The sequence below is a fragment of the Suillus subalutaceus genome (assembly GCF_016647625.1).
Source record: "Suillus subalutaceus strain FC151 chromosome Unknown DFJ58scaffold_10, whole genome shotgun sequence".
NCBI classification, from domain to species: Eukaryota; Fungi; Basidiomycota; class Agaricomycetes; order Boletales; family Suillaceae; genus Suillus; species Suillus subalutaceus.
The window spans coordinates 138,845-164,815 of record NW_024540259.1 but is presented as its reverse complement, the minus strand read 5'-3'; the positions used below and the strand labels follow the sequence as shown (position 1 = coordinate 164,815).

At 48.5% G+C, this 25,971-nt stretch overlaps 9 protein-coding genes across 9 annotated transcripts; 6 read left to right on the top strand and 3 right to left on the bottom strand.

Annotated features, from left to right (window-relative positions):
- The first annotated feature begins 433 nt into the window (after nucleotides 1-433).
- DFJ58DRAFT_904048 (uncharacterized protein) lies at nucleotides 434-4,827 on the top strand. The gene is made up of 13 exons (XM_041394893.1): nucleotides 434-1,472; nucleotides 1,521-1,554; nucleotides 1,611-1,711; nucleotides 1,761-2,389; nucleotides 2,441-2,552; nucleotides 2,603-2,700; nucleotides 2,752-2,962; nucleotides 3,014-3,338; nucleotides 3,393-3,617; nucleotides 3,669-3,735; nucleotides 3,786-3,856; nucleotides 3,907-4,411; nucleotides 4,467-4,827. The coding sequence occupies exons 1-13, from the start codon at nucleotides 820-822 to the stop codon at nucleotides 4,553-4,555; spliced, it is 3,120 nt and encodes a 1,039-aa protein (XP_041248931.1). The 5' UTR covers nucleotides 434-819; the 3' UTR covers nucleotides 4,556-4,827.
- A 184-nt stretch (nucleotides 4,828-5,011) lies between these two features.
- On the bottom strand, nucleotides 5,012-7,522 carry DFJ58DRAFT_763922 (acyl-CoA dehydrogenase/oxidase). Its single transcript, XM_041388648.1, has 17 exons — nucleotides 7,451-7,522; nucleotides 7,372-7,392; nucleotides 7,228-7,318; nucleotides 6,965-7,167; nucleotides 6,849-6,914; nucleotides 6,742-6,794; nucleotides 6,608-6,695; nucleotides 6,481-6,550; nucleotides 6,203-6,434; nucleotides 6,141-6,152; nucleotides 5,897-6,091; nucleotides 5,767-5,844; nucleotides 5,579-5,717; nucleotides 5,490-5,521; nucleotides 5,312-5,432; nucleotides 5,222-5,261; nucleotides 5,012-5,166 (listed from the first exon to the last, which is right to left on the bottom strand). Exons 1-17 carry the CDS (start codon nucleotides 7,496-7,498, stop codon nucleotides 5,096-5,098), a joined length of 1,560 nt encoding a protein of 519 aa, XP_041248930.1. The 5' UTR covers nucleotides 7,499-7,522; the 3' UTR covers nucleotides 5,012-5,095.
- A 162-nt stretch (nucleotides 7,523-7,684) lies between these two features.
- Nucleotides 7,685-9,819, top strand: DFJ58DRAFT_20178 (uncharacterized protein). The gene is made up of 2 exons (XM_041379207.1): nucleotides 7,685-7,882; nucleotides 7,945-9,819. Exon 2 carries the CDS (start codon nucleotides 7,950-7,952, stop codon nucleotides 9,642-9,644), a length of 1,695 nt encoding a protein of 564 aa, XP_041248929.1. The 5' UTR covers nucleotides 7,685-7,882; nucleotides 7,945-7,949; the 3' UTR covers nucleotides 9,645-9,819.
- A 186-nt stretch (nucleotides 9,820-10,005) lies between these two features.
- DFJ58DRAFT_20175 (uncharacterized protein) lies at nucleotides 10,006-12,004 on the top strand. Its single transcript, XM_041379206.1, has 2 exons — nucleotides 10,006-10,077; nucleotides 10,132-12,004. Exon 2 carries the CDS (start codon nucleotides 10,143-10,145, stop codon nucleotides 11,802-11,804), a length of 1,662 nt encoding a protein of 553 aa, XP_041248928.1. The 5' UTR covers nucleotides 10,006-10,077; nucleotides 10,132-10,142; the 3' UTR covers nucleotides 11,805-12,004.
- On the bottom strand, nucleotides 11,920-13,440 carry DFJ58DRAFT_713904 (CoA-transferase family III; the record flags this gene model as incomplete). The annotated part of the gene is made up of 7 exons (XM_041383961.1): nucleotides 11,920-12,185; nucleotides 12,239-12,581; nucleotides 12,631-12,780; nucleotides 12,827-12,867; nucleotides 12,969-12,997; nucleotides 13,050-13,360; nucleotides 13,411-13,440. The coding sequence occupies 7 exons, from the start codon at nucleotides 13,438-13,440 to the stop codon at nucleotides 11,920-11,922; spliced, it is 1,170 nt and encodes a 389-aa protein (XP_041248927.1).
- Nucleotides 13,441-13,628: 188 nt separating this feature from the next.
- On the top strand, nucleotides 13,629-16,144 carry DFJ58DRAFT_763899 (glycoside hydrolase family 79 protein). The gene is made up of 13 exons (XM_041388647.1): nucleotides 13,629-13,685; nucleotides 13,916-14,427; nucleotides 14,483-14,573; nucleotides 14,674-14,714; nucleotides 14,754-14,876; nucleotides 14,947-14,952; nucleotides 15,013-15,057; nucleotides 15,107-15,129; nucleotides 15,175-15,245; nucleotides 15,296-15,366; nucleotides 15,417-15,457; nucleotides 15,508-15,552; nucleotides 15,607-16,144. Exons 2-13 carry the CDS (start codon nucleotides 13,984-13,986, stop codon nucleotides 16,118-16,120), a joined length of 1,515 nt encoding a protein of 504 aa, XP_041248926.1. The 5' UTR covers nucleotides 13,629-13,685; nucleotides 13,916-13,983; the 3' UTR covers nucleotides 16,121-16,144.
- Nucleotides 16,145-16,593: 449 nt separating this feature from the next.
- Nucleotides 16,594-19,117, top strand: DFJ58DRAFT_763891 (glycoside hydrolase family 79 protein). Its single transcript, XM_041388646.1, has 12 exons — nucleotides 16,594-17,061; nucleotides 17,139-17,341; nucleotides 17,397-17,487; nucleotides 17,588-17,640; nucleotides 17,668-17,865; nucleotides 17,920-17,964; nucleotides 18,014-18,036; nucleotides 18,082-18,152; nucleotides 18,201-18,271; nucleotides 18,321-18,361; nucleotides 18,412-18,495; nucleotides 18,551-19,117. The coding sequence occupies exons 1-12, from the start codon at nucleotides 16,899-16,901 to the stop codon at nucleotides 19,062-19,064; spliced, it is 1,557 nt and encodes a 518-aa protein (XP_041248925.1). The 5' UTR covers nucleotides 16,594-16,898; the 3' UTR covers nucleotides 19,065-19,117.
- A 203-nt stretch (nucleotides 19,118-19,320) lies between these two features.
- On the top strand, nucleotides 19,321-21,362 carry DFJ58DRAFT_763887 (uncharacterized protein). Its single transcript, XM_041388645.1, has 5 exons — nucleotides 19,321-19,461; nucleotides 19,521-20,157; nucleotides 20,214-21,059; nucleotides 21,117-21,143; nucleotides 21,195-21,362. The coding sequence occupies exons 2-5, from the start codon at nucleotides 19,744-19,746 to the stop codon at nucleotides 21,261-21,263; spliced, it is 1,356 nt and encodes a 451-aa protein (XP_041248924.1). The 5' UTR covers nucleotides 19,321-19,461; nucleotides 19,521-19,743; the 3' UTR covers nucleotides 21,264-21,362.
- A 2,070-nt stretch (nucleotides 21,363-23,432) lies between these two features.
- Nucleotides 23,433-25,967, bottom strand: DFJ58DRAFT_652909 (uncharacterized protein; the record flags this gene model as incomplete). Its single annotated transcript, XM_041381712.1, has 7 exons — nucleotides 23,433-23,559; nucleotides 23,618-24,047; nucleotides 24,126-24,360; nucleotides 24,434-24,792; nucleotides 24,847-25,043; nucleotides 25,095-25,448; nucleotides 25,507-25,967. 7 exons carry the CDS (start codon nucleotides 25,965-25,967, stop codon nucleotides 23,433-23,435), a joined length of 2,163 nt encoding a protein of 720 aa, XP_041248923.1.
- Nucleotides 25,968-25,971: the final 4 nt, after the last annotated feature.

Genomic DNA, 25,971 nt, shown 5'->3' with positions numbered 1-25,971 from the left:
TGTGTTAAGGGACTGAACTTTGAAAGTAACCGTGGTGCTTGGGCTCTTGGTCCCACACCAAAGCAAACTGTGGAGAAGCAGATGCTATGAGTATGCATGTTCGCTTTGCAGAATAACCGTATCATGTGCGGGGTCTGAGGGCCTCGATGACACCAGTGCTAAATCATAGATGAAAGTTTGAGAAAACGTGATTCAGATTATTGAATCGGGATGGTCTGAAAGTGTGGTAATAAACGGGTTGAAAGAGTCGGCGTGTGCGGAGAATGCTGCCCCGGAAAGCGGAGGCTGATCGGGGAAGAGTTAGTTGACAAGCAAGCGATACGACTTCAATTATCCGTGGCAGCGCCAGACAACAACTGGTTACGAAAGCAACCGAAAAGCAGTGAACAATTTAATTTTAAGGAAGCAAAGTAACCCACAGCCACGGGACATTGCTTTCCAAGGGTCGACGTCGGGCTCGATTCGAATTTGAGAATCTTGAATATAAACAAACGTCTTTAAGCTGTTACCGACGTCGAAGGCCACTAGTACTTGTACTCACCGGCACTGATTCAGGCCTTAGGACTAGCTCATTGCAACACCCTACAGCGGTCCGCCTATTGCCGACTTGCCGTGAGTTCACTCTCCCATAATGGTGTCTTTGATTCTCATGCACTCTTTGAATTCTACTTATCCTTAAGTATCTCGTCAGGACTCATCTCTTCTATCCGTGTCTCTATTACGTCCGGCCCAGCTCGTCGGGCTGACCACAAGTCATTCCGTGGCTCTTTGACTCCGTGCTCCATCATTTATCGTCGTCCTACAGACTCATCGTCTACGATGTCTAGTTCTGTTCACGATATGAGCACTAATGGCTCTTCTTGGGATCAGAACCACCGATTCACCCAACAGCATCTGTTGCTCGAAGATGAGGTCCCGTATCTCCTTGCAGCCCAAGATACTCCCCAAAGATTTCTACAGCAGACGCATTCTGGTGCCCAGCACCTTCTTAACAGTTCTCTGTCTCAATATAACTCACATCCGTCAAATCAATACAATTCAGCTTCTGCCTACCAACAGCGCTCTCCTTCCTTTGCACCATCACCTAATATGACTTCAAACCCAAATCAATCATTGAATCCCATTTCAACCGCATTCACATTCACTCCACCAGATTATAATGCTAATTCTACTCGTCCTGGATATCAGACTGCATTCCAATCAGGAATGAACGCTTCAAGCGCTCCGGGCACACACAACCAACTCTCTGCAACATCCGTCACCCCTTCGGGTCCCGGGTTTCCTATGCAGTTCCCTTACACTCATCGACCACCTATTCGCCAATCCGAGATCCAGTCGCAGATCATAGACAGTATGCACGCAGTTATGACCCAGCAATCAAAACGTCATAGAGGCGATGACGATAGTCACCACCCTCAAACTGTAGTGCCCGACCCACAGGAACTGCTAGAGTCCTCAAACAGGCCGAGACCGTGCGTCCCTGGTTAATTCCGCCATACCCAAACTAACAAATCACACAGAACAGGTGCTTGTGCTCGGTGCAAAAGCCTGAAGGTACGTGAGTATATTCTGACATCATTTCAAATATCGAGACACCTCCACCACACTAGGTCCGATGCGAATTCAGGGGTGATAATGACACCTGCAAAAGGTGCACAGGTGCCGGTCAGGACTGTGTCATTCCGGGACGCAAACCACGACGAACCCCACCGTATGTGCTCATTTGGTTTTTAGCTGAGCAAGTTAAGACATTACATTAGGAAACGAGAGCACCTTTTGAACCAGATTCGTGAACAAGCTGCTCAAATTCAGGAGCTTATGGCTCAGCTCGATGTTACCAACCGACAAGTTGCACCGACGTCAGTCAGTAGTCCTTCGACCACTACGATACCAATGTCCCCATCGTCCTCTATCGATCTTCATTCTCCTACCCTCGACCCTAATACCCCGGCGGATGCCGTTCCACCCAAACCGGAGGTGCAGGATTGGCTTGCAAAAGCCCGTGCCTCAATCGACACCTTTGGTGGCTTGATTGCCCTTGGCGGTACAACGCATTCCATGCTCGTGGATGGTGACCCTGAGAAGTTTGATAGCGACGAGGAAGAGTACGGCTTTGATTTCGAAGACGACGATACCGACGACGAAGGTAATGGATACACCACTGCAGAGGAAGGCGGACGCAGCCGTCGCTCACAGTCAAGGGAAAGGCACTCTCCGACTGCGCTGGCCAAAAAGAAGGAGATTGCTGATAAAAAGTTGGGCATGCTTCCCCACGCAGATAGTCCATTTGGTTTGATGGCCCATATGGCCAATCGTGCTAGAGGAAAGAGTGCAGAACCAGAACCCCAGGATGCTGTTGGCGTAGCGAACGTTGACTTTTTTAGACCATGTAAGTACATGCTTTGCTGCAGTACATGTTCCAAGTCCTTATCTCGTCTAGCTCCTGCTCCCGATCCTATCCGGTCGAATCCTTCAATTAGCAGCCAGCATCTTCCTCACATTCTCACTCGCGAGATTGTTACTCTAGAAGACGTTGAGAATCTGTTCAAACTGTGAGCTTTATTTTTTTCATGTGTACGATTCCCTTATCAAAACTGCTCAGATACTTTGATAAAATGAACCAGTCAACGTCATTGATGGACCCCGTTCTTCATACTCCACAGTACGTGGTTATGAGAAGCCCTTTCCTCTTCACAGTTGGTGAGCCGATCTGACTTTTACTCTTCTTCTCGTGTTAACTTTTGTGCTCAGTGTGTGCTGTCGCTTCTCGGTTCTACACCCAGCGTCCAGGTCTCTACGCAGAATTGATGCGTTACGCACAGCTCGCGGCGGGCACTGCGCTTATCACCGGTCCCAAGAATGAGGAGATGTGTCTTGCTTACCTACTACTACAGCTTTACCCTGTTCCCTCACGACGCTGGGAAGAGGATCGCAGCTGGGTGTACCTTGGTGTCGCAATCCGGTAGAGATCTCTCTCTACTATGTCTCACGGCATCTCCTTACGTTGTTCTAGACTGGCCCAGGACCTCAACCTGAATAGGCCTACAACTACAACGCCCCTGAATGAGCACCACGCTCGTGTGCTTCTTAATCGCACGCGTGTCTGGATTAACTGCTTTAACTTGGACCGGTCGGCAGGTGCTCAGTACGGCAAAGTACCCATTATTCCTAATTCTGACTATATTGCAAACCATTTGCACGATTGGTGGTGCTCTTCCAAGTATAATGTCGAGGACTTCGACATTCACATCTGTATCTACTCCATGGAGCTCAATATCGTCGCAAAATTCATGGAGAAGATTCGCAGCGACCCAAACCACCCTACCGGACTCAACAAGGTATGTGTTCATTTGTTCCCACGATCCCTTACGTCAAAACTGACAGATCCGAAGTCTGCCAATTTCACTCAGATTGCTAGTGAAACCGACGACGAATTGGCTCGCGTCGGCGCACATTGGTTCCATCAGCTAGATGGGAGTGAACCGAAAAGCGCCATGCTTATTTTCCGCACTGGTCTCTTGAAAATGGCCTTCAGCTATGCCCGTTTGGTCGCCCTTTCTTCTGGCTTGCAGCATGCTAAAGAAGACTGCTTGGATGAAAATTCATTTTTAATGAGGGTCAGTATTTACTCGTTTTTTCTCTCGTTTTCATAGTCTCATTCCTTCTAGTGTTTTACGAGGGCATCAGACGTCATCAATGCTTTTGTTCACCGATTGTACACTACCGAAGAAGAGAGTAAGTCGTGTATTTCATGGAGCCCATCATCTCATCTCACTGGTCGACAGGAGTTCTTCTACGCCATGCACCCGATGCGCAATATGTATTTATTAGTTTTGCTGGCGCCTTCCTTGTTAAAGTACGTTCCTTGCTATACTCACTTCTCAGTACGTAACATTTTCCGCATAGCTTTTGCAACCTAAGTACGCTCAGTACTTTACGTATGAGCGACGGGTCGAAATTCGGGACCTCGTGCAAAAAACGATTGATCTCCTCGGAGCGCCGGACGTAGCTCTTGACGAAAAGCATGGACCTTCCCTATATTCTCGTTTCCTGGCCGGCCTGCTAGCTAGTCCTATAGTCAGAATCGACCTGACACCAACCTCGGGGAAGTCACCCTTGATCAGCCCCGGTGTCCACAAACGAGCACGCAAGCCAAAGACCAAGACTCGTGGCGGTCTAGTCGCAGATAGCTCTACATCTGCTGACTATCCATCTCCATCCTCTGCCAACTCCGGTTCTCCTTCTCCTTCATACATGTACCCAGGTGCAGAAAGCTTTTTGGAAGCCCAGCTGCAAAACCACACGACATCTGAAATGTTCCATGACCCGTTACCGACGATTTTGGACGCCGACCTTTTGGAGTCGGCACAGATCATGGCTGATCCTTTGTGGCAGGATACCTTGGTCCCTGGTACGCCTGACACTATCACTATCGAAGTTCGTTTTACTGACAGCTCTCACTGCAGGTTTCCAGTGGATGAATCAAATGTCATACAGTACTTCTGTAACCCAAGACTATTCGATGTATGAGCCACATTTTGGTTCGATGACATGAACGTCATCGCCATACTTTCTCAGACTCTGTATCTTTTCAGTGCTATGTTGTTGTAATATGTGGTACTGTTGTTTGTTTTTTGCGTTTTTGTCTCGTGTATTATGCTATATGATATGCGGTTTTATATTGGAACTAAAATTGTATTCTTGGAATATTTCGTGTCCAGACTCCACTGTCTATGGTATCCCACTGGTAGTCGCACGCCTATGAAAAAATGTATTCATTGGAGTATGGAAGAAGTGTCTGTTGTGGTTAGAATGAGCAGGAGTAAGTACAAGACAAGGCACGATGAGCGGCAGCGAGGCGAGCAAGTTGCCATAACGGCTGGGGCCCCGTGAAATTGTGGCTGCCGACACTAGGACTGCAAAGCCGAGCGGAGTTGTGACTGTCAACCAATTTCCAGTCGCGAAGCTGGAGGCACCAAAATCTCGCAGAGAACTGCACGAATCCCACGTGTGACCCATAACCATTAGTTATGCAAAATATAGCAAAAATACAGTATCCGTAAGTAAAGTACAATACAACAGAGCTCTCTAATTATCAAAGCCGGGCATTCTTGGGCATGGCCCTCATCGCTTGTCGAACACCAAGATCAGAAAGGACGTCCTCCGCTGCAGAACATGAGCAAATAAATCCATATATAAATCCATGAAAACAGGAACTTACCACCTCCCAGCAATGCATCGAAAGTCACAGTGCGATGGTACTGCAAAGGCGCCAGTAAGATAATGATAGTTGCTGGAAAGTTCGACTTACATGTTCGATAAACCTTCCCATACCTGTCCGTGTGATACCACGGCCACCAAATATCTGAACAGCATCTTTTGCAGTTTCCTGTGCACACCGCGTGCTATAGCTCTTCAAAAAGGCGATTTGACTGAGGAGAAACAAAATTATCAGTGGCAGTTACACAGGGAATATATCGACCGCCTACCCGGCGAGCTTCTGAGATTGTTGTTTGTATGTCTAAACCATTCGTAAGTACTATGCAGCAGAAAAATGAGAATGGCGAACTGTTCTTACCATATGGCACATCTGGTACGTGATGTTTTCCAGCCAACTCTGTACACTCTCCGTCCGTGCTATCATTGCGGCAAGCTTGGAGCGAATTACAGCTTGTGATATCAAGGGCTTCCCAAAAGCCTTCCGTTGAGTCGCCCATCTAGTTTCGCCGTCAGAAGGAGAAATACAAGATGATGGACTCGACATACTTCAGACACTCTTCAACAATACTGCGCTGGCTGCGAGCGGAACTACAACACATGACCCACCGTTCGTGGTTGAAATTGCTATGACACAAATGAGTGTTCAGGTCTCACGTCATACACCATTGTTACATACCTCAAAATGACGAAAATTCCTCTGCCTTCCTCACCAAGGGTGTTCTCAACAGGGACACGAACGTTGTCGAAGGTGATGTAGGCTGTGCCTGCCGTTGTCGAATAGCTTGTTTTGATTTGCCGCGTTTCTACGCCAGGTCCACGCTCGACAAGAATAACAGTGAGACCATCCTCAGTCTTACAGCCTATGGTGAAGCTGAAAAGGACGTTTAAATTTGCTGCTGAGAACTGGTGATCATACCCACTAGTCTGCGAAACTATGCAAAACGCGTTCATCAGTAGTTCAGAATGACGCTTGGTTACTCACGTAGCATTGGTGATCCATTTCTTGGTTCCATTTACAATCCATTCCTTGCCATCCTCGCTCTTGACAGCAGTTGTTTGTAAACCCATAACGTCACTCCCAGCCTGGGCCTCCGAAATGGCGAGGCAAATGAACTTCTTGCCGGCGAAGACTTCAGGCACAACGCGAGCCTTCAGTGCTTCCGAGCCAAAATTGAGGACCGGTGGCAGTCCAATTACCTTCCCTCCCATTAAACCTGTGCATATTGGGTAGGCGCAGTCGACTACATAAGAAACACTTACCATCTCCGTATCCTCGTGCACCACATCGTGCAATTTCTTGAGTAATAATGAGCTCGTGGAAATAGTTAAACTAGGGAAACATCTAAGTTAGGACGAGACGAAGAACTCAGGCTATGATTGTGCTTACCTCCTCAGGTTTCACGAGACCATCCATTAATGATAACCCTTGAAGGTGCTTTCCTGGACCCATACGCATTGCGTGCAAGTTCACTGCACTATACAGAAATAAGAACTTGAACGCTGAGAAGTAGATTGACATACGCCATGTTGTCAATTACGCTTTGACTGGGTCGCTTGCCATCCTCTTCGCGGGCCTATCACGGAAATTGAATAAGGCACGGATCATGAAAGAAATCCTGAAACGTCACCTGTGCATCCTCATAAATGAACTCGTCAACAAAGCGACGCATGGCCTGTTGGAATTTCCTGTGGTTCTGTATAAAAGTTCAGGGAAGAGCTCCGGAAAATGATTGTGACAGCTCACCTCGGTGTAGTAAGGACTGTGGTACCCTTGTGACAGCCAGGTAGGCTCTGCGTATGGGACATCACTGATTTCTCCGACAATTCGGCTGTATATGGCAGGTTGTTCGCCTTGAATAGTACCAATCTGAAGGCGTTGGTATTGAGGTCGCTCCAAAACTTCATGACGATGCAACCCGTAGAATGCTTCTGTAGCATCCTGACCAGCTGAGGAACAAATTCCGTTTGAGACTGTCATGCATAGCTGAGTCATGGAAGGTGTCCTACCAATTTCCCCATCCGTCAAGACGGAAATCCCTCCGGGATGCAAGTCCTTAAACCGGGACAGATTATATACCTTTGCGTCGATGACCACCCACTAAAATAGATGATTGTTCCTTTCAGTAACAGTTCAAGATGCTCAACACATACCAAGTCATCTGGTTTGTTATGCTATATCTCCGCAACGGTCTCAGAAAGTGATCTCAAGGCCTTGAATTTTTGGACGCACCTCAGCAACCTCCTCCAGAGTAAATTGTTTCAGTTCTTTGGCGGCCATGGGAGCAGGATTGTCTTAAAAGACCCTGTCGGACTCGGAGCTGTCACATCTTATACGGCAGACTTATCTTCAGTTTCACGTGTTTGTCCAGTTCGGCAAAGCGAGCCGGCTCGACATGACATTGACAGATGGAATGCTTTCAAGTTTGATGAACCAAACTGATTACCCAAGTACTCTTTTGCTTCCGCTTCTTGCCATCAGCTGCAATCGTGGACTGTCATCGCTTCTCGCGACGTTGCGCTAACGGCCAAGGTACTGTACAATTTAGTCTCTGTTATTTTCCGATCTGTCTGACGACAATTACACGACACAAAGTTGACCCCAGCAATCACTGCAAGTCAGCGACAAGCGGCAAGCTGCTTATTGTTTTTGCATAAAACATCCGTTAGTAACCTTCTAGCCTGCTGGTATCCGTAAAGCAGCTAATGGATGATGGGGCTTCTCAGAAATAATGAGTTCAACGAGCTCAGTTTGTTTTCTTGACGATGATTCCCAGAGAGAACTGGACGACCTTAATAAACGAATTAACGCCCTGCAAGAGAGGAAGCACGCCCTAACGTTGGAAGCCTTTCAAGTCCACACCACCATACGCACTCTTCAAAGTCGCGCTGCTCATATTACGAACAAGACTGCTCCTGTATCTCGTCTTCCATCAGACGTGCTTGCCATCATCTTCGAGGAGAGCCGGCGACTACTTATACCTTGGAGCAATGTAGTAAAGCGCCCACTTTCTCCCGAGGTGCAGCTATCCCACGTTTCATCTAGATGGCGGGAAGTAGCACTTTCAACCCCTGCTTTGTGGACAACTATCAGGTTCCCGATTTTGCACAAAGAGGCTGCTGCTATGGCATATCTCCAGCGGTGCAATCAAGCGCCCCTCAGTGTTCATATAGGCCCAAGAGTTTCTGATCCGGATTCGCTGCGCTTTATTACCGCGCAATTCGTGCCCCGGATGAACCAGATTCGCGAGCTCACTTTCGACACCGACGAGCGCCAGGAACTCTGCGCATTGTTTCCCTTGTTCGCGGAAGAACCCGCTTCGATCCTAAGAAGATTGAAGATTTGTTGCAATGACACCCGCACCGCTTCTGGTGTTGTTCCACGCCTCGATATTTTCAAAGCAGGAGCGCCACTCTTATCTGATGTACGCCTCAGCGCCCTTGCAGTCGGACTGCCCCAGTGTTCTGCAACCACTCTGCATCTTGAACCGCAACCTGGACCCGGGAATCCTTTGTCCAGACTTGCTTTCCTCGATATCCTTGCTCCCCTATCAGCTACCCTTACTACCCTACATCTGAAAGGGTTCATTAGCGGGTTTCACCAGGAACCTGGTAGCGCACCTGTTGAACTCCCTGCCCTGAAGGAGTTGTTAGTGTACGGTAATACCCTGAACCACGGGTTCAACGTTTTTCGCAACATCTCCACCCCTGCCATCAGGACTTTGTCCCTTGTCAATGTTAGACGACAGGGCTTGTCTTCAATCCACAAATTTATTGCCAGGACATCTCCAGAGCACTTCCAACATCTCCATACATTGCGATACATAAACTGCGATATTGACGATGATCTCGACGTTTACCTCCCTCACGCAACATCTGCTCTCACTGAACTTGCTGTGTCTATCAAGCATCACACTCATCTCTTGCGACTCCTGCTGAACAGCGACAGACAAGCTGCCCTTCACGGGGTGCCTCCATTGTGGCGCAATCTTCACACCTTGACTCTTCATGTTTCCAAGCCATTGGACCGAGAAAGAGAGGATGTGGACTCCGACGAAGAAGATGATCCGCCCCCAACGATGGGACTACTATTGGAGGTAGTGCAGGAGAGGAGAGCGGTGGGCAAGCCCCTTGACCTCCTTCGGATCGAGGGCCCGCACGCTCGTTCATTCTATGAGGAGTTTACAACTCTTCTCGTGAAAATACACGAAGATCTTCACACCGAACTCTTTTCAGCATCTTTGCCTTCTTCAGTCGACGTTCAGGATTCAGAAGGGGATTGGGCGTTTGCTGCTCACTACATTGGAAATCAATATCGTCTTTTCATGTTCAAGAAGCACCAACAGTTTGCACCCGGTGCTCCAGCTATCCATCCCCGGGGGCTTCCAGTCATGGTATACCCTTCAACACATACACATGTTCCATAGAAAGATCTGTTTCTCTCAATCTAAACGGGACTTGATCCTCAGCTTTGTTGCTCGTTGTCTGTAATTTACTGTACTTCAACGTGATTTCACGTCATACCTAGGGCAATCATAGAAAAGCACAGCCACCGGAACAGTGGATGAAACTAATGCGCCACTTCCGTTAAATCATATGCGTGACTATGATGGAGCCAAGCCGCACTGAGCATCATGACAGAATTTCGGATCCGCACCAGCACCGATTAATTGCGCTTGGTCAGAGTCTTGTTTTCATTCTGTGACCTTCTACTGCTGGCTCACGCCCGCACCTTGTCCGATCAGGTAGTCCCCTCCGACATCAGCCTCACAAAAAACGTGTTTTCAACGTGTCTCTCAGCTGCCCTTTAACCCTGGGAGGTCTACGGGAAAATATCACTGAACTTCTTTGTTCTTCGATGTGAGCCTCATTAGACAACATGGCATCTTTTGCAGCAGCTGACTTATTTCATAGACGTGCCGTCGATGAACCACGACGAGGCTGGCGTCAGTAGCAACACTCAGGAAGATTTTGATCAGATAACACAACAAATTCGGGCACTTCAGTCTTCGCAGGACGAGCTGTCCCGTTCGATCCGCAATCTACAGGTCCGTGCAGCTCGTATACAGAATCAGAAGGCAGCGGTGTCACGTATCCCCTCTGATGTCCTCTCGATGATATTTGAGGAGTGCCGTCAGCTCAATCCACAATGGTCCGGCGTTCTCTTCATTCTCCACCAGTCACCCGTTGAGGTACGACTGTCGCATGTATCGAGCCATTGGCGTGAGGTAGCCCTCACCTCACCTTCCCTTTGGTCTTCTATTCATTACCCGTTCGCGCATAAAGAGGATCCGCTCATGGAATATTTGAAGAGGTCAGATGGGTCACTTCTCGACGTATACATCGGGCCATGGAGACAGCACCCTCAGATTGAGCGCGTGTTGACCGATATTATCTTACCACACCTTCCCCGTTTCAGACAATTGGTTCTTGACGCAGTTTCACGAGAGACTTTGACGTCGCTCCTCACAACGTTTCGTGACGTGTCCGCCCCTGCTTTGACACGGCTGCGAGTGATGTGCAGAGGACCAATGTCAACTGCAGGTCCCATCGCTTCTGCAAAGCTCTTCACCAAGGGAGCCCCTTTGTTATCCGATGTTAGGTTCGACAGCGTTGTAGTCATCCTGCCCAAAACAGAAGCAAAAACGCTCCATTTTTGCCCGCCGCTAGGGCCACCCTTCCCACTCACACGCGAAAAACTTTTCCGAGCAGTGTCGGCATTCCCATCCCTCCGTAGGCTCCATGTGAAATCGGCTATAGAGCTGAATATTGCAACCCCTATTCCGCTTATCCGCTTGCCCTCATTGAGGGAGTTAGTGGTGCATGGCCTCGCCGTGTCAACGGGCATACGTATATTTGATGTGATATCTACGCCAAATATCGAGAGCCTCTACCTCGTGGATATGAATTGCTCCGCAATATCTGCAATTCACAGATTCATGACACAGTCTTATCCGGATGCGTTCCAGTCCTTGCGGGTGCTACGGTATATCAGGTGCGAGTTTAGCGAGGACATGGACATCCATTTCCTTCGCGCAACCCCTGGTATCTCCCAACTGCTCATACCCGTCGATAAAACAAATTACCTGATGCGTATGCTCGTGAACAGTGACAAACAAGCGGCCATTCACGGCTGCGCACCACTGTGGCCGGAATTACGCACTGTTACCCTGCACACATCTGGGTACTGCGCGCAGGTGGTTGGCGCGGGTGGTGTCCCTGACGACGAGCCTTCGCCTACGATGAACCTCCTTCAGGAACTGGTTACAGGGCGAAAGATGTTGGGCAGACCACTAAGCAAACTCTGCTTTAAAGGACCCAATGCAGGACCCTTTGCGAACGAGTTCCATTGGGGGCTCAATCGAACGAAACATTTCGTACCTACCGAAGTTGTTTTCTGTCAAATCCATGCTTTGTCGCAGGATGGAGGGCAGGAATACGACTGGGCCGTTGTCGCTGAGGCATATGGTATGCAGTTGCGGCAGTTTCTTCAGCAGGTTCAAGGCATACGGCATCAGCTAGCTACTATTCTTCCACCTAATTTTTCGTTCCAGCAGCTACGAAGACGAGTGGACGGGCCAGCGTGATAGATATTCCACGAGAAAATCTGATTCATACCTTTCGCGTACTTAGTCGTCATCAGGTTCAGGGCATTACTATTCAACATTTATTCATGGTCTTTAAGACGTTATATTTCGTTCTTCATAATTTCGATTTAGGACGTTCTAGTTCTCGTGCTTCTTTACCCAATGCCCCTTCAGTGACAAGTTGCCTCATGTCCTCTTCAGACAATCCGAGTTCTCTGAGAATGTCGGCAGTGTGTTTCCCTGGATCCAGTGTTTTGATTTCGTCTTGTAGAGGTGATGGTGATGTTCTGCTGAGTGCTGGATGAGGCACAGGATAGGGTGATCCATGGAGCTGAGCTGCTTCCGTGGGAGACAGGACTGGAACTGCACAAGCGTCAGTGCCTAATGATGGCAAATCGATCAGCATGAGAACTCTTCTGTAATGTAATACTTGCCGTGAAAAACTTCCGTCCAGAAGTCTCTTGGTTGTGTTCTGAAACCGTCTTCAAGATACTTCCGAAGTTTGGGCCAATCTTCCTTCGTAGACTGCGTCGACCGCGACGGTGACCAACTCCCTTGCTTTCCACTGGATTTCATGACCTCGTTGAATTTGCCAATAAATTGCGCGAAGAACTGGGGCTCCAAACACCCTACGCTCATCCACTTTCCGTCTGAGCAGGTGTAAACATCGTAGAACGGCGCGCCACCGTCAAGGAGATTCGTGCCTCGCAGTCCTCCCCAGACACCGCTCCCAGCACTTAGAAGTGGAAAAGACGATACATAACGCGAACCAGAGACCTGCCACCTATATTTATAAATCATTGAGACTAAATGCCTCGGCACGTACCATGTCTACATTCACAACTTGTCCACGACCACTCCTACCTCGCTCGATCATAGCCAGTAATATACCATTCGCGCAAAGTAGGCCGCCTCCAGCAAAGTCAGCAATTAGATTCAAAGGAAAGGTGGGCTTGTCCACGGTTCCCGGAAGCATCTGCAAGAGTTCAGACATGCTTCGTCAAAGTACAAGCGAGCCGCACGGAGAGAATGCCGCTAAGGGCGATATAATTGATATCATGACCTATGGTGGAAATCTTAAACTAAGCCACGTGTACATGACGATACTTACCAGCCATAGTAGAGTGCGTGCCTTAAAATCCTTGAGAAGATGCGAGAACATACACATGGCTTGCGTACCATTTCTTGGGAACCTTGAGGGAGCATCAGCTGGATAGGATTTCAGAAGTTCATGTGTATCCTCACCCTGCGAGCCTTGCATATATAAGTTTGTCATTCAGACCTTCCCGCTTGTCACTTGTATGAAACACCTCAGGACCGAGCCCAAGCTTCTCAAGCACTCCAGGTCTGAATGGATCGATGATGACGTCTGCTTTGGCAATGAGGTCCTTCGCGACTCGCACTCCGCTCGCAGTCTTCATGTCCAACACAATCGACCGCTTTCCCGCGCAAAGCAGATCTTTGGAAGTTGAGGATGGACGATCAATGCGGATGACGGATGCGCCATTGTGAGCGAGTACCAGACCTGCGAATGGACCCGGTGCCAGGCCTGCGAACTGTGGATGTTCGTCGTGTTTGTTTCACTTCAAGCCCAACTGTTACGTACTTCTACTACTTTGATGCCGTTGAGCGACATTGGTTGGAGCCTCGCCGGCGTAAGTAGTCAGTGAGCGGTTAAACTCCTCTAGACAGACTTTTATAGGCGAAGGAAGATAGTCGCTCCTTCTAATAGCTAAGCACGGGTTTCCTCGGGTTGGTAGCTATGATGACACTCGAGCACTTCTCCGGTTACTTACAGAAGTTCAGCCGCCTCGTTCCTTTAAATGGTTGTTTGTCAGTGATAGCATTGGAAGGCATAGCCAAGCAAGACCAAATATCTTCCAAAACAACTCCATCACGTTCACACAGCTTGAACGTTCTGGGCAGCTTCAGGGTCGACCGTTTTCTAAGCTCCGATCATTTCTCCGTGATATAGGAACCTTTGGCGACTTGTTTCAATGTGCTTTTGGAAGTGACCTCCAGGCCCCAGGGTGATTATCTCCAATTTCTTGGTAATTCCTATGGACATATAGATAGTCCTGAAATTTGAATTCATCGTGGACCATCCGATGATCCGTATAAAACACCGCAAGGTGTGGTAAAAATGGTATTCTTTGACCCCACTGTTTCTTTCTGCGTGATGTGGTTATTGTCTACAGTTCTACCTTGTGTTGCGTTGGTATCTGCGAGACATGCTCTTTTGTCCCGCGATGACACCAGTCTGTCCAAATTGACGCTATCTGGCCCAGCCTCGCTCCCAATAGATGCAACACCACCCTTAAATCCCGCCCTCGCAAGTTTCAGTATTGAAACTACTTCCTTTGAAGAATTTATGGGAAATCAATCCTATCCGAACAAATTTTCTCAGAATCTCTTTGAGAACCTAAAGGATAGGACCGGGGTTCCAGCCGAAGTGCGCATTGGTGGCATCACCGCCGACTCGACATTCTGGGATCCGAACCAGGAGGCTGCGCTGTACAATTTCATCGACAGCAAGGGTGTACTAAGAAACACTACGCTTGGACCTCAGTTTTGGAACTCTGTGAAGCTTTTACCAGAAGGGACGAAGATCGTCATGACGCTCGTGGGTCATTTACTGATCAGATCATTGGGTGTCGGCATGTGACCGGTTCATGTAGGATCTAGAGAGTTTGAATTATACCGGAGCTCTTGATATGGCCGAGGCAGCATGGATGGGTCTTGGTTCACGCCAGATATCTCGCTTCGAAAGTGAGTCATTCGATCCCCTTACTGACGCTCCCGGTTCGACTATTCTCCGTCTTCAGTAGGAAATGAGCCAGATCAGTATTACATCAACCTTGATGCTCAGACTTATACGGCTATATGGGAGGTATTTCTAATTCTATTTCTGTCTCCTTGATGGCGAGGTCTTACACGTTCTGTATTTAGCCATGGACTGTCAATATCTCGAAGGCGTTGGGCATCGATTACCCCGAGTTTCAAGTCGGGGCGACTGTTAAAGACCCTTTGTGGCCGTATAACACCCCGCAAGCAGATGCACAGTTTGACTGTGTCAGTGCTCTGGCTGCTGGGGCCAACTGATGGACGCACTGTCATGACGTGTAGCGAACACACATACCAGTACAGCGTGAGGGAGCTCCCGATTGACACACGCCCAACTTGAACCTGAAATAGCCTTTATTTACAGGTTTGTGATCCAACTAGGGCCGCCGTAGCTACGTTGACCAACCTGGTAAGCTGTCGATTATCCATTGCAACTGTTAACTGCGATGAGTATTTAGGTAAATCACACACGCCTGGCCGAGTAAGTTATCTGTTGCTATAATCACAGCACACTAACCTCCAGTAGATATTTGGATCTTTGGCAGCCCCGTATCCACAGCGTTCGCGCCCAACTTGGACCTGATGCCTTTGTTATTGGTAAGGCAAATTGTAAGATTAAATATTGAATGTGTTGACCCACGACGAAGGTGAATTCAATTCTGTCTCCTGTGGTGGACGTGCCAATGTCAGCAACACATTCGGTCAAGCTATGTGGCTGGTACGTTGATAAAAAAGAATGCATTTCGTGACATCCGAGCATTTTTGTAGTTAGACACGACCCTCTATGCAGCTTCAATCAATGTCTCACGGTACGTGACCAGGGGGCATCGATGAACTTGCAGCTTAATCTCATCTCCAGTGTGTATGTGCATCAAGGCGGACCTCCTGCACACTATGACCTTTGGTATGTCAGAATATGTGACTTTACGACGTCTTGGTACTTATGTTGACTCCACAGGTACCCTGTCGATAGCCAGAACGGTCCTATCCAAGTGTTCCCGTCATATTCGGCTTACCTCTTCGTGACTGAGGCCATTGGTTACTCGAAGTCACTGCGTCTTTCAAATATCTTCCCAGGGCGACAAGCCAATGGATCGTCAATTACGACCGCAGGTGGTGATACTTCTGCTGGTCAGATCTCGGTATATGGTTTCTGGGACGAAAATTCCGCCGACAGCTATGATTACCCAACTAAGCTCGCGCTCCTAAACCTTGAGCTCTACAACCAGACGGATTCGTACCCTCGTCCTAATATCACAATTGACATATCTGCGTATTTGCCGAAGAAGACTCAAGAAGTCATAGTCAAGAGGCTGACAGCCCCAGGAGCTAATGTCCTGTCAGCCGAATTAACGACTTGGGCAGGGCAAACTTTTGCTTCTGGCGTTGCAGAAGGCAACATTGTAGAGGAAACGGTGTCCGATGGACAAGTGGTCGTCGAGGCTTCCTCTGCTGCTTTGGTGTATTGGTAAACGCAGTGTAGCATGCCAGTGAAAGTGTTCACGCTAGGCATTGCTATAGAAGTGAGTCGGTTATTATATTATATTATTATATCCTGTCAGTCCGAAGAATAAACAGCCTGACTTTGAGGAGCGAAGCAAGAGAGAACTGGTGATCGATAGGATTCAGGTCTGCAGAGCCTTCCGCGTAACGCTGCGAGGTTGGTACCTGGAGGTCACATTGTTCGTAGTGAATAAGTATCAACCTGGCGCAAATAGGGCTCGCCGGAGTTACGAGCCCAGATAGGGCCTGCACGGACGGGGTTTTGGTGCAGCGAAGATCCATGATACAGGGACTCAACAGCCGACTGTCGCCAATGAGCACGAGGTCTTCTTCGAGGCTGGTGGTCGTTGATTCACAAGCATTAAGTAAAATAAAGCTAAATAAGGATCCGGCAAAATCACTGAGGCCTGAGCCATATGCATGATCACTCAATATTGTAAGGCTTACTCATTGGAAGGTCAGGTGAGGTAAGTGTATCTCTCCAGTACTCATTCCTCTGGTTGTTTGTCAGTGATAGCATTAGAGGGCATAGCCAAGCAAGACCAAATATCTTCAACCACTCCCTCACGTGCCGATCATGGTGCTTCAGTGCTTCACACCAACGTTCTGTGACCTGTCAATTCTTTGGACATGTGGACATCCCTGAATTCATTGCGGACCGGTGCTCATGCTCTCTTTCCATCCATATAAGATACTGCAAGGTGTGGTAAAATCGTATTTTTTGACCCCACTGTTTCTTTCTGCGTGATGTGGTTCTTGTCTACAGTTCTACCTTGTGTTGCGTTGGTGTCTGCGAGACATGCTCTTTTGTCCCGCGATGACACCAGTCTGCCCAAATTGACGCTATCTGGCCCAGCCTCGCTCCCAATAGATGCAACGCCACCCTTGAACCCCGCCCTTGCAAGTTTCAGTATTGAAACTGCCTTCTTTGAAGAATATATGGGAAACCAATCATATCCGAATAATCTTTCTCAGAATCTCTTTGAGAACTTAAAGAGAGGACTGGGGTTCCAGCCGAAGTGCGCATTGGTGGCATCACCGCCGACTCGACATTCTGGGATCCGAATCAGGAGGCTGCACTGTCCAATTTCATTGATAGCACGGGTGCACTAGTAAACACTACGCTTGGGCCCCAGTTTTGGAACTCTGTGAAGCTTTTACCAGAAGGGACGAAGATCGTCATGACGCTTGTGAGTCATTTACTGATCAGATCATTGGGTGTCGGTATCTGACTGGTCCGTGTAGGATCTAGAGAGCTTGAATTATACTGGAACTCTTGATATGGCCGAAGCAGCATGGATGGGTCTTGGCTCACGCCAGATTTCTCGCTTCGAAAGTGAGTCATTCGATCCCCTTACTGACGCTCCCGGTCCGACTATTCTCCGTCTTCAGTAGGAAATGAGCCAGATCAGTATTACCTCGACCTTGACGCTCAGAACTATACGGCTACATGGGAGGTATTTCTAATTCTATTTTTGTCTCCTTGATGGTGAGGTCTTACACGTTCTGTATTTAGCCATGGACTGTCAATATCTCGAAGGCGTTGGGCATCGATTACCCCGAGTTCCAAGTTGGGGCGACTGTCATAGACCCTTTGTGGCCGTATAACACCCCGCAAGCAGATGCACAGTTTGACTGTGTCAGTGCTCTGGCTGCTGGAGCTAACGATGGACACACTGTCATGACGTGTAGCGAACACACATACCAGTACAGCGTGAGGAGGTTCTCGATTAACCCACAACCAACCTGAAATAGCCTTTATTTACAGGTTTGTGATCCAACTAGGGCTGCTGTAGCTACGTTGACCAACCTGGTAAGCTCTCGATTATTCATCGCTACTGTTGATTACAATAAAGACCTAGGTGAACCACACACGCTTGGCTGAGTAAGTCATCTGTCGCTATGATCACAGCACACTAATTTCCAGTAGATATTTGGATCTTTGGCAGCCCCGTATCCACAGCGTTCGCGCCCAACTCGGACCTGATGCCTTTGTTATCGGTGAGGTTGTAAGATTAAATATTGAAAATATGTTGACCCACAACGAAGGTGAATTCAATTCTGTCTCTTGCTCTGGACAGGCCAATGTCAGCAACACATTCGGTCAAGCTATGTGGCTGGTACGTTGATAAAAGGAATACATTTCTTGACATTTGAGCATTTTTGTAGTTAGACACGACCCTCTATGCGGCTTCAATCAATGTCTCACGGTGCGTGACCAGGGTGCATCGATGAACCTGCAGCTTAATCTCATCTCCAGTGTATATGTGCATCAAGGCGGACCTCTTGCACTGCAGAGCTCTACGCAGCTCAATCACGGCGGGCTCTCACTCTACAACCTCTGGTATGTCTTCTCAGAATATCTTTACGACGTCGTGGGACTGACGTTGACTCCATAGGTACCCTGTCGATAACCAGAACGGTCCTATCCAAGTGTTCCCGGCATATTCGGCTTACCTCTTTGTGACTGAGGCCATTGGTTACTCGAAGTCACTGCGTCTTTCAAATATCTTCCCAGGGCGACAAGCCAATGGATCGTCAATTACGACCGCAGGTGGTGATCCTTCTGCTGGTCAGATCTCGGTATATGGTTTCTGGGACGAAAATTCCACCGACAGCTATGATTACCCAACTAAGCTCGCGCTCCTAAACCTTGAGCTCTACAACCAGACGGATTCGTACCCTCGTCCCAATACCACGATCGACATATCTGCGTATTTGCCGAAGGAGACTCAAGAAGTAATGGTCAAGAGGCTGACAGCCCCAGGAGCTGATGTCCTGTCAGCCGAATTAACGACTTGGGCAGGGCAAACTTTTGCTTCTGGCGTTGCAGAAGGCGACATTGTGGAGGAGACGGTGTCCAATGGACAAGTGGTCGTCGAGGCTTCCTCTGCTGCTTTGGTGTATTGGTAAATACAGTGTAGCATGCCAGCGAAAAAATGTTCATCCTATGTGTTGCTGTTGAAGTGAGTCGGTCATTATATTATTATCTCCTGCCAGTCCCAAGCATAAACAGGAGGAGTGAAGTAAGAGACAACTGATGATCGATGATTCAGATCTGCAGAGCCTTCTGCGTAATGATCGACGTCGTGACGACTATTGTTGGTGCCTAGACTCTAGAGGCCTCATCGTTCGTGGCGAATAAGTATCAACCTGATGCAAATAAAGCCCGCATGCATGGGGTTTGGGTGCAGCGCAGATCCATGATACAGAAAATGCGGGACTCGGTATCTGACTGTCGCTAATGTGTACAAGGTCTTCGCTGAGGCTGGCGGTCAAGACGCCAGTTCTTCCGAGAGATGAGGCAAAGGTACTGATTTCTTTGGTATGCGAAGGTGCTGATACGAGGTTGAACAATCTATTCTCAAGGAGAGCAAGCTACGAAATAGGATGAGCGCGAATATCAGCTGCTTGCCTCAACCGATGTGTGCACAGACCATCTCTGAGCCGGCTACGCCCGGAATCCCTCCGGACACTGTCACATAGGGGAAATTCGACACTCACTAGATACTCACTCAACCGAACTCCCCCAGACACATAACTCATCAACAAGTCCGTTCAATAACATCGCGCGCGTACTAGCTTTGCCAACATGTCCGATCAGTGGCAAGGCATCATTTTTGATGATCCAAGGTCTGGGCACCCCATGCTTCCTCTCGTGATCAAAGTTATGCGTTGCATCTACCGCACTGTTAATCCCACACGCCCACCGCCATTTACAGTAATGAAATGGCGGCACTCGCAAAGCCTTTCTTACCAGGTTCATGAAGATGGATATGTGCCGTCAATTGTCATCCTCAATCTCCGAGAGGGCCAGCAAGATTCAACCATGAAAACCCTCTTCACGATCAATTTAAACACCATGACGGTTAACGATAAGGTCCGACACAGGCATTTCCCTGTACCTGATGAAATTGGCTCTTCCCTGAGGGAGCTTGATGAGTACGTGAGGACAATTGTCCGGGAGAAAAAGGAAGCAGAAGTGGAGGAAGCACGTCGCCGACAGGCAAGTAAACGACGTAGCTGCAAGGGCTTTCTTAACTTTCTACCTGACTCGTACAGGCCTTCTATCGCTGTCTTTTCGACAAAGGTCTGATCGATGAAGATTACGGGAAGTCGTTCTCCATCGACAGCCTGCTTTGCCCTATCTGTTCATCGCAGCAGACATCGTGCAGCAAGTGCAAAATTATCTCGTGCTCCAACAGTGATTGTGCAGCCTCCTCTGCCGTCCCCATTGTACGGTGTTCCCAGGCCTTTCATCAAGCAAGGCAATTCTGTACTTCATGTTTGGAGTCTCCAGGCTCTCTGCCTCAGCTGGGCAGATGTCCCACATGTTCACGCTTGTTCTGCTCAAGAGAGCTCAATTGGTGTGTTGGACGCCCAATTTCTGACGACGGCGGGATCGCAACTCCTTCATCGAATCCCGAAATAACCCGAGTACACTCAGCGCGGCCACTGTCTTGCAACGCCGCAATAAACTGCATGTCAAACGGTCAAAATGGCCGTCAGTGCTCCAACCCTGGTTGCTGGTCCATTCAGCTCTGCGGCACCAAAGTGTGTCCCGAATGCACCACGCAGGATAGCTTTTCCTGCCCATGTGGTCGGTACTGGACTTGCGGCGGTTGCGAGTCGCAGTCTTCGACCGTTCGTAGGCTTCTTACGTGCCCTCGATGCCTTCAGTGTTTCTGCCCATCGTGCTCATACATCAGGGCTTGCAAGGTATGCCGACGTGTGGGGCTCTGTAATGACTGCATGGAAGAAGTGAGCGAAGAAGCTGAGCACACACCGGACGGAAACCTCCTTGTCCAGTGCCAGAACTGCCAAGGTCATTTATGCAACGCATGCGATGATGGTGGGAAATCATGTTGTACGTGTAGTCGAGTCCTTTGCAGGCTTTGTGAAGAAGAGGTTTGTGATTATTCTGGTATCACTATCCGTACTGAATGCAGAGCATTAACTGAACAGTGCAAACGTTGTTCTCATTTCCGCCGTGTGAGTGATTGTGAACCTCTATTTTTCGTCGTTGTTCTTATCACCCTACAGATCTGTGGTGATGACTACGGTTTTTTTGAGTTTGGCTCCGGTGGTGAAATGATTTATCACAATTTCTAGTAATTCGACGTTCAACTTTCATCAGTAATCAGTATAGTTATTTCTGGTCTAATGTACTTATATCTTGCTAGTTCCTATTTCATCGTGCCAATTCCGATTCCCTCCATTGCAATTACTTGCATTCGTTCGCTTCAATTTTTTCCAAGGACTGGCGAAGCTGAGCTTCGAGTATAGTTTGATTAGCAATTGACGCCCAGCTTGCGATCAACTTCAAGTCAGTTAGGAATATCCTCAACGCATTTTGTATTCACTGAGAGCTCCCGTAGTGCACCACCTCAGTCGTTACGATGCCGTTCAAGTTGGAATGAGACCTGAAACAATCGCACCGGTGTCAGTACCCCTACTACACAGTACCTTTCCCTGGTTTACAACCGAGTTGTGCCATCAGACTGCGTGAAGTCCAACGACCTGATTCAGTTGTAAAACGTTAGGGGCGCAGGCGGGGCAGCGAAAACAACCAACTCAAAGCAGCAGAAATCTGCATCGCTACTAATCAAGTAAAGGCATATTGGCATTCAGGATGAGATTGTGAGTCTACAGGTGCACGGCGAGTTAGTTGCCGATTTAGAGTAGTAGAATATTAATTCCCAACCTGTACCCAGTTTGGAGCACAAAAGGACTGGGTTAGCTTGACAGTTCCGTATAATTTGAGCTTCGCACAAGTGTAAGTAGGAGACTACAGTACACTATCTCATAATGCATTGACTTCGGAAGGTCCCACCGTGGGCCAGTGAGAAATTGAACCATAATGCATAAGCCTGTGGGACCATTATGCATTATGAGATATCATTTTTGGCCGGTTGAGTCATATCGGCGATGCTTGTTCGGGTCATTTTATTCATGTTACAATATTGTCAAAGTAACCAACCTTGATTCAATTACCATCCACCATGTCCGAGTCTGTTCGGAAACGCAAACCTCGAGATACACCCCCACCATACCAGATACAGCAAAAAAAAACTCAAGGTCAAAAATGCTCCGGTAACTTCAGCACAACCAGCTACAGTGCACACAGCACGTCAAAACCTCACTCTCAGTGATTGAACCAGAGGTTTCCCGCGCAGAAACACTTGCGCTGTGTCAGCGGCTCGGAAGGGCTTGCCTCCAGTTTGGAAATGCTGATGCAACACTTCGACTTGAGTTGTTGAAACAGATCCGTCTTTTCCGTGCTGAGCTGCGACGCGAGGAGCTTCTACACTCGACACAGACTACAATAGATGCTTACTTTCGTTAGATATGTAGTATGTACTTATGTCGAGAAATTTACGGTGGCGCTCAGCCAAAAGGCCACGCGAGGTCACGTGACTTCGATCGATTACCTTTTGTGGTCGGGATTCGGTAACCTCGCAGGCACATGACCAGGTTCCTGTGACGGCGTGAGTTTGGGCTTAAAAATAGAAGTGAAAAACACGTGATGATGAAGATGAGTGGGGGAATGCGTTCCATTCAAATCCGACTAACACTGTATTCGATGCCAAACATCTCATTGGCCGGAAAACGGATGACTTGGAATTAAAGCGTGACATCAAACATTTTCCCTTCCAACATTCGAGTTGTTAGCAAGGGTGATAATCAGTTACAAGGGCGACACCATTCAAATCCGACTAACACTGTATTCAAAGCCAAACGTCTCATTGGCCGGAAAACGGACAACTTGGAATTAAAGCGTGACATCAAACACTTTCCCTTCCAACATTCGAGTTGTTAGCAAGAGTGACAATCAGTTACAAGGGCGACACACTCCACAGAGGAGATCAGTGCTATGATTCTGACAAAGATGAAGGAGACTGCAGAGGCCTATCTCAGCACAGAGGAGATCAGTGCTATGATTCTGACAAAGATGAAGGAGACCGCAGAGGAGATCAGTGCTACGATTCTGACAAAGATGAAGGAGACTGCAGATCTGGCGTATCTCAGCACAGAGGAGATCAGCGCTATGATTCTGGCTCGTTCGAATGGATCGAACGCAGTGGATTGCAGATGCGGGAAGTAGCATGCGGACATGGTGTTAATGATAATGAGCAGTAAGGTAGAGGGCACGAGAGTACTATAGTAGTATTAGTAGTAGCAAGCAGCGAGAGATGAATGTATAGTATAGGTTGTTACAGTACTGGAGTCTGCAGCAGCAGACTCAAAGAAGCGAAGGATGGTGGAAAAAGAGGGCTGGTGTCACTTTCTGCGAGAAACACGCTCTCCTCGTGCAGTGCGCGCCTCGTTTATGGCTTTGAGGAGCTGTGTGTGCCCCAGTTCGGCCTCCGGATAAGATGCAAGGAAGCGGGCCTCGTTCGAATCATACCTGGAGCCAAAATCAATGGTGAGCAGTATGAACAAGACAGTATTTGCATGGGACTTACTCATTAATGAACTCCAGCGCGATTGTGGCCCTCTGATGGTACTTTGATGCGAACCGTCGGTTGGCGCCTTGGTACCATTCCTTTGGCCAATCCTTGAGTGGCGTTACCAGTCCTCTGTCGGGATCGCCAACAAGCCAGTGTTCAACAATCTCCTTCCAGGACCTGCTCTTCAGGCTGGTAGTGCCGTTGGGACGAGATACTGGCACCCGAGGGATGACAAGGCCAGCTGTAGGGAGCTTCTGTGAAGTGACACGGATGGACAGCGTGGCAGGGAGCTGTTGCTGTGGCAATGCGGCAGTGTAGATGGATGGCGGGGTAGGAATTTGGTTGATGACAGGCCTAGCAGGTGGCAGCTGTGGAGCAGCAGCATGCGCTCCTACAACAGGCCCAGATGGAGTATATGATGGAGTTGGTGTGCGGGAAGCACACTCTGAAGAGACGTCAGTGAAGTGAGATGAATCAAGAAGTTGGAGAGCGGTTGCTGTGGTGCAGGCAGCCTGCACTACACTTGTTAGTGAGTGCAGTGAGTTGTTCACTGATCCAATCTCGTTGCGCAGGGAGTTGACATCTGTTGCAACAGATGCATGGACCATGCGGAGCTCTTCCGTGGATGCTGGTCTTGCGAGAGCATATTCACCAGCGAGGGAGGCATCAGCACCACAGGAGATGGGGGCAAGGGCATCACTGTAGTCGGTCTCGTATGTATGTAGTTCATCCAGGAGGTAGTGAACAAGTGTATCACGCTGAGAAATAGATACAATAAGAGAAAAAAACATTGCGTCAGTCAAGTGTCAGCTGTAAGAACGTGAAACGTACGTGCTCGCCTTCAGCCCATCCACCCCACCACCGAACTTTAGCAAGCGTCCACCGTTGGCCCACTGGAGCGAACATAAACGAATATTGTGCGCCCCCACGACGAAAGCAGTGAGTTGAGAAATTACCCAGGATTCCGGCACCGGCAGTCAACTCATTGATCCATTTCTGTACAGTATCGTGAGAGATTGGCTGTCCAGGGTGCATGACACCGTTTGCACTCATTGCAGGGAAAACGAAGTCGTTCAGCTGAAGTGTGCGTGCATAGTGAAATAATTCAAGCCATTTGATCCAAACTAACGTCCAGAAGAAGTTGTCACAGGCTGGCATGTCGGGGCGTGGATATATCTTGTAGTGATTTGCTGGTGAGGTTATCATTTAGTCATTCAATCCAAAGTTTGATGCAAGCGACGTACACCTTAAATCTGCCTCCCACTTGCCCTTATCAACCTTCTTTTGCCACCCTTTACGGTTCGAGAGGAAGATCTCGAAGTGAGACGCTCGTTCATGCAGCGTCAGCGTCTCACCTGCAAGATACGATTTGAGCAGGCCGTCCAAAATAGTTGCATCAAGTGAGATATCCTTTCGTTGCAGTTTGATGAGCTCAAAACACCTGCAAATAGCAAGTTAGATAGCGCACATGCCCAGACAAATTCAGTTGGACCTTGTCCATAGTGTCCATCCATTGGATGCAAACACGACTTGTTCGAGATGACGGGTGAGTTGTGTCCTCACGGCCAAGTCTAGATGCATATCTGAAGGCCGCGCACCAGTCATCGCCTTCTGGATCATATGCAGCGCAATCTCCGGTGGACATGAAGCCTGATGCCACCGGAGGGTCCGATCCATGTAGTCCTTTGTCATTGCCATCGAGTGAGTATGGTCTCCACCCTCTGCACTTGCTTTATGCTTGATGGATGACAGGATGTCATAAATGTCTGCGGAATCGGCAGGATTTCCTTCCCACCGCTGTCTTGCCTCGTTTAAGTGCCATTTTCCGCGATAGGTGTCCCCATCTCTGGTATGTAGATCAATACTTTGAGTTTACTGTTGGAATTTGTGAACGGAACACTCACGATAACTCCCACAGTTTTTTAAATGCCGAACGGATGCTCTCGACAGTCGTTTTGGAGAGATTCTCATGGAACCCTTTCAGGGACATGTAGAGTGCCAGAGCTTTGTCAGAGCATCTGTTCGGTATCCGATCAAATGCATCTTTGAAGGCCGGGTCATCGTACATGTCACTATCGGCATGCGTTTCGACATTTGCGGGCAGCAACGGCATCAGAACGAGCAGGTCTTTGGAACATGGGCTTTCAAAGTGGCTTGCTAGCCATTCCCGTCCACGTCGAACATGCCCGGCATAGTTCACCCTCGTGTTGTTTGCCTGAAGGTGAGTTTCTATACCAAGTTCCTTCCACTTTTTGACATCAGCTAACGCTGTCTTTGTGGTCGCCGTTCTCTTCTTTCTCCTGGCCTTCTTTTGAGCAGGGTCAGGCAGCTGGGAAGCTTTTGACCCCTTCTTCGATCGTGCCATGGTT

Bases quoted from the DNA above. Each gene is read 5' to 3' on its own strand.
- DFJ58DRAFT_904048 (XM_041394893.1), top strand. From the start codon at position 820: ATGTCTAGTTCTGTTCACGATATGAGCACTAATGGCTCTTCTTGGGAT. The intron at 1,712-1,760 runs GTATGTGCTCAT...ACATTACATTAG, and splicing joins AAACCACGACGAACCCCACC to GAAACGAGAGCACCTTTTGA. The intron at 2,701-2,751 runs GTGAGCCGATCT...TTTTGTGCTCAG, and splicing joins CCCTTTCCTCTTCACAGTTG to TGTGTGCTGTCGCTTCTCGG.
- DFJ58DRAFT_763922 (XM_041388648.1), bottom strand. From the start codon at position 7,498: ATGGCCGCCAAAGAACTGAAACAATTTACTCTGGAGGAGGTTGCTGAG. The intron at 5,845-5,896 runs GTATGTAACAAT...TTTGTGTCATAG, and splicing joins GGAATTTTCGTCATTTTGAG to CAATTTCAACCACGAACGGT. The intron at 5,522-5,578 runs GTAAGAACAGTT...CGAATGGTTTAG, and splicing joins CGTACCAGATGTGCCATATG to ACATACAAACAACAATCTCA.
- DFJ58DRAFT_20178 (XM_041379207.1), top strand. From the start codon at position 7,950: ATGAGTTCAACGAGCTCAGTTTGTTTTCTTGACGATGATTCCCAGAGA.
- DFJ58DRAFT_20175 (XM_041379206.1), top strand. From the start codon at position 10,143: ATGAACCACGACGAGGCTGGCGTCAGTAGCAACACTCAGGAAGATTTT.
- DFJ58DRAFT_763899 (XM_041388647.1), top strand. From the start codon at position 13,984: ATGTGGTTATTGTCTACAGTTCTACCTTGTGTTGCGTTGGTATCTGCG. The intron at 14,574-14,673 runs GTGAGTCATTCG...CTTGATGCTCAG, and splicing joins CCAGATATCTCGCTTCGAAA to ACTTATACGGCTATATGGGA. The intron at 14,715-14,753 runs GTCTCCTTGATG...TTCTGTATTTAG, and splicing joins GTATTTCTAATTCTATTTCT to CCATGGACTGTCAATATCTC.
- DFJ58DRAFT_763891 (XM_041388646.1), top strand. From the start codon at position 16,899: ATGTGGTTCTTGTCTACAGTTCTACCTTGTGTTGCGTTGGTGTCTGCG. The intron at 17,488-17,587 runs GTGAGTCATTCG...CTTGACGCTCAG, and splicing joins CCAGATTTCTCGCTTCGAAA to AACTATACGGCTACATGGGA. The intron at 18,496-18,550 runs GTATGTCTTCTC...TTGACTCCATAG, and splicing joins CTCTCACTCTACAACCTCTG to GTACCCTGTCGATAACCAGA.
- DFJ58DRAFT_763887 (XM_041388645.1), top strand. From the start codon at position 19,744: ATGTCCGATCAGTGGCAAGGCATCATTTTTGATGATCCAAGGTCTGGG. The intron at 21,060-21,116 runs GTTTGTGATTAT...TTAACTGAACAG, and splicing joins GCAGGCTTTGTGAAGAAGAG to TGCAAACGTTGTTCTCATTT. The intron at 21,144-21,194 runs GTGAGTGATTGT...ATCACCCTACAG, and splicing joins GTTGTTCTCATTTCCGCCGT to ATCTGTGGTGATGACTACGG.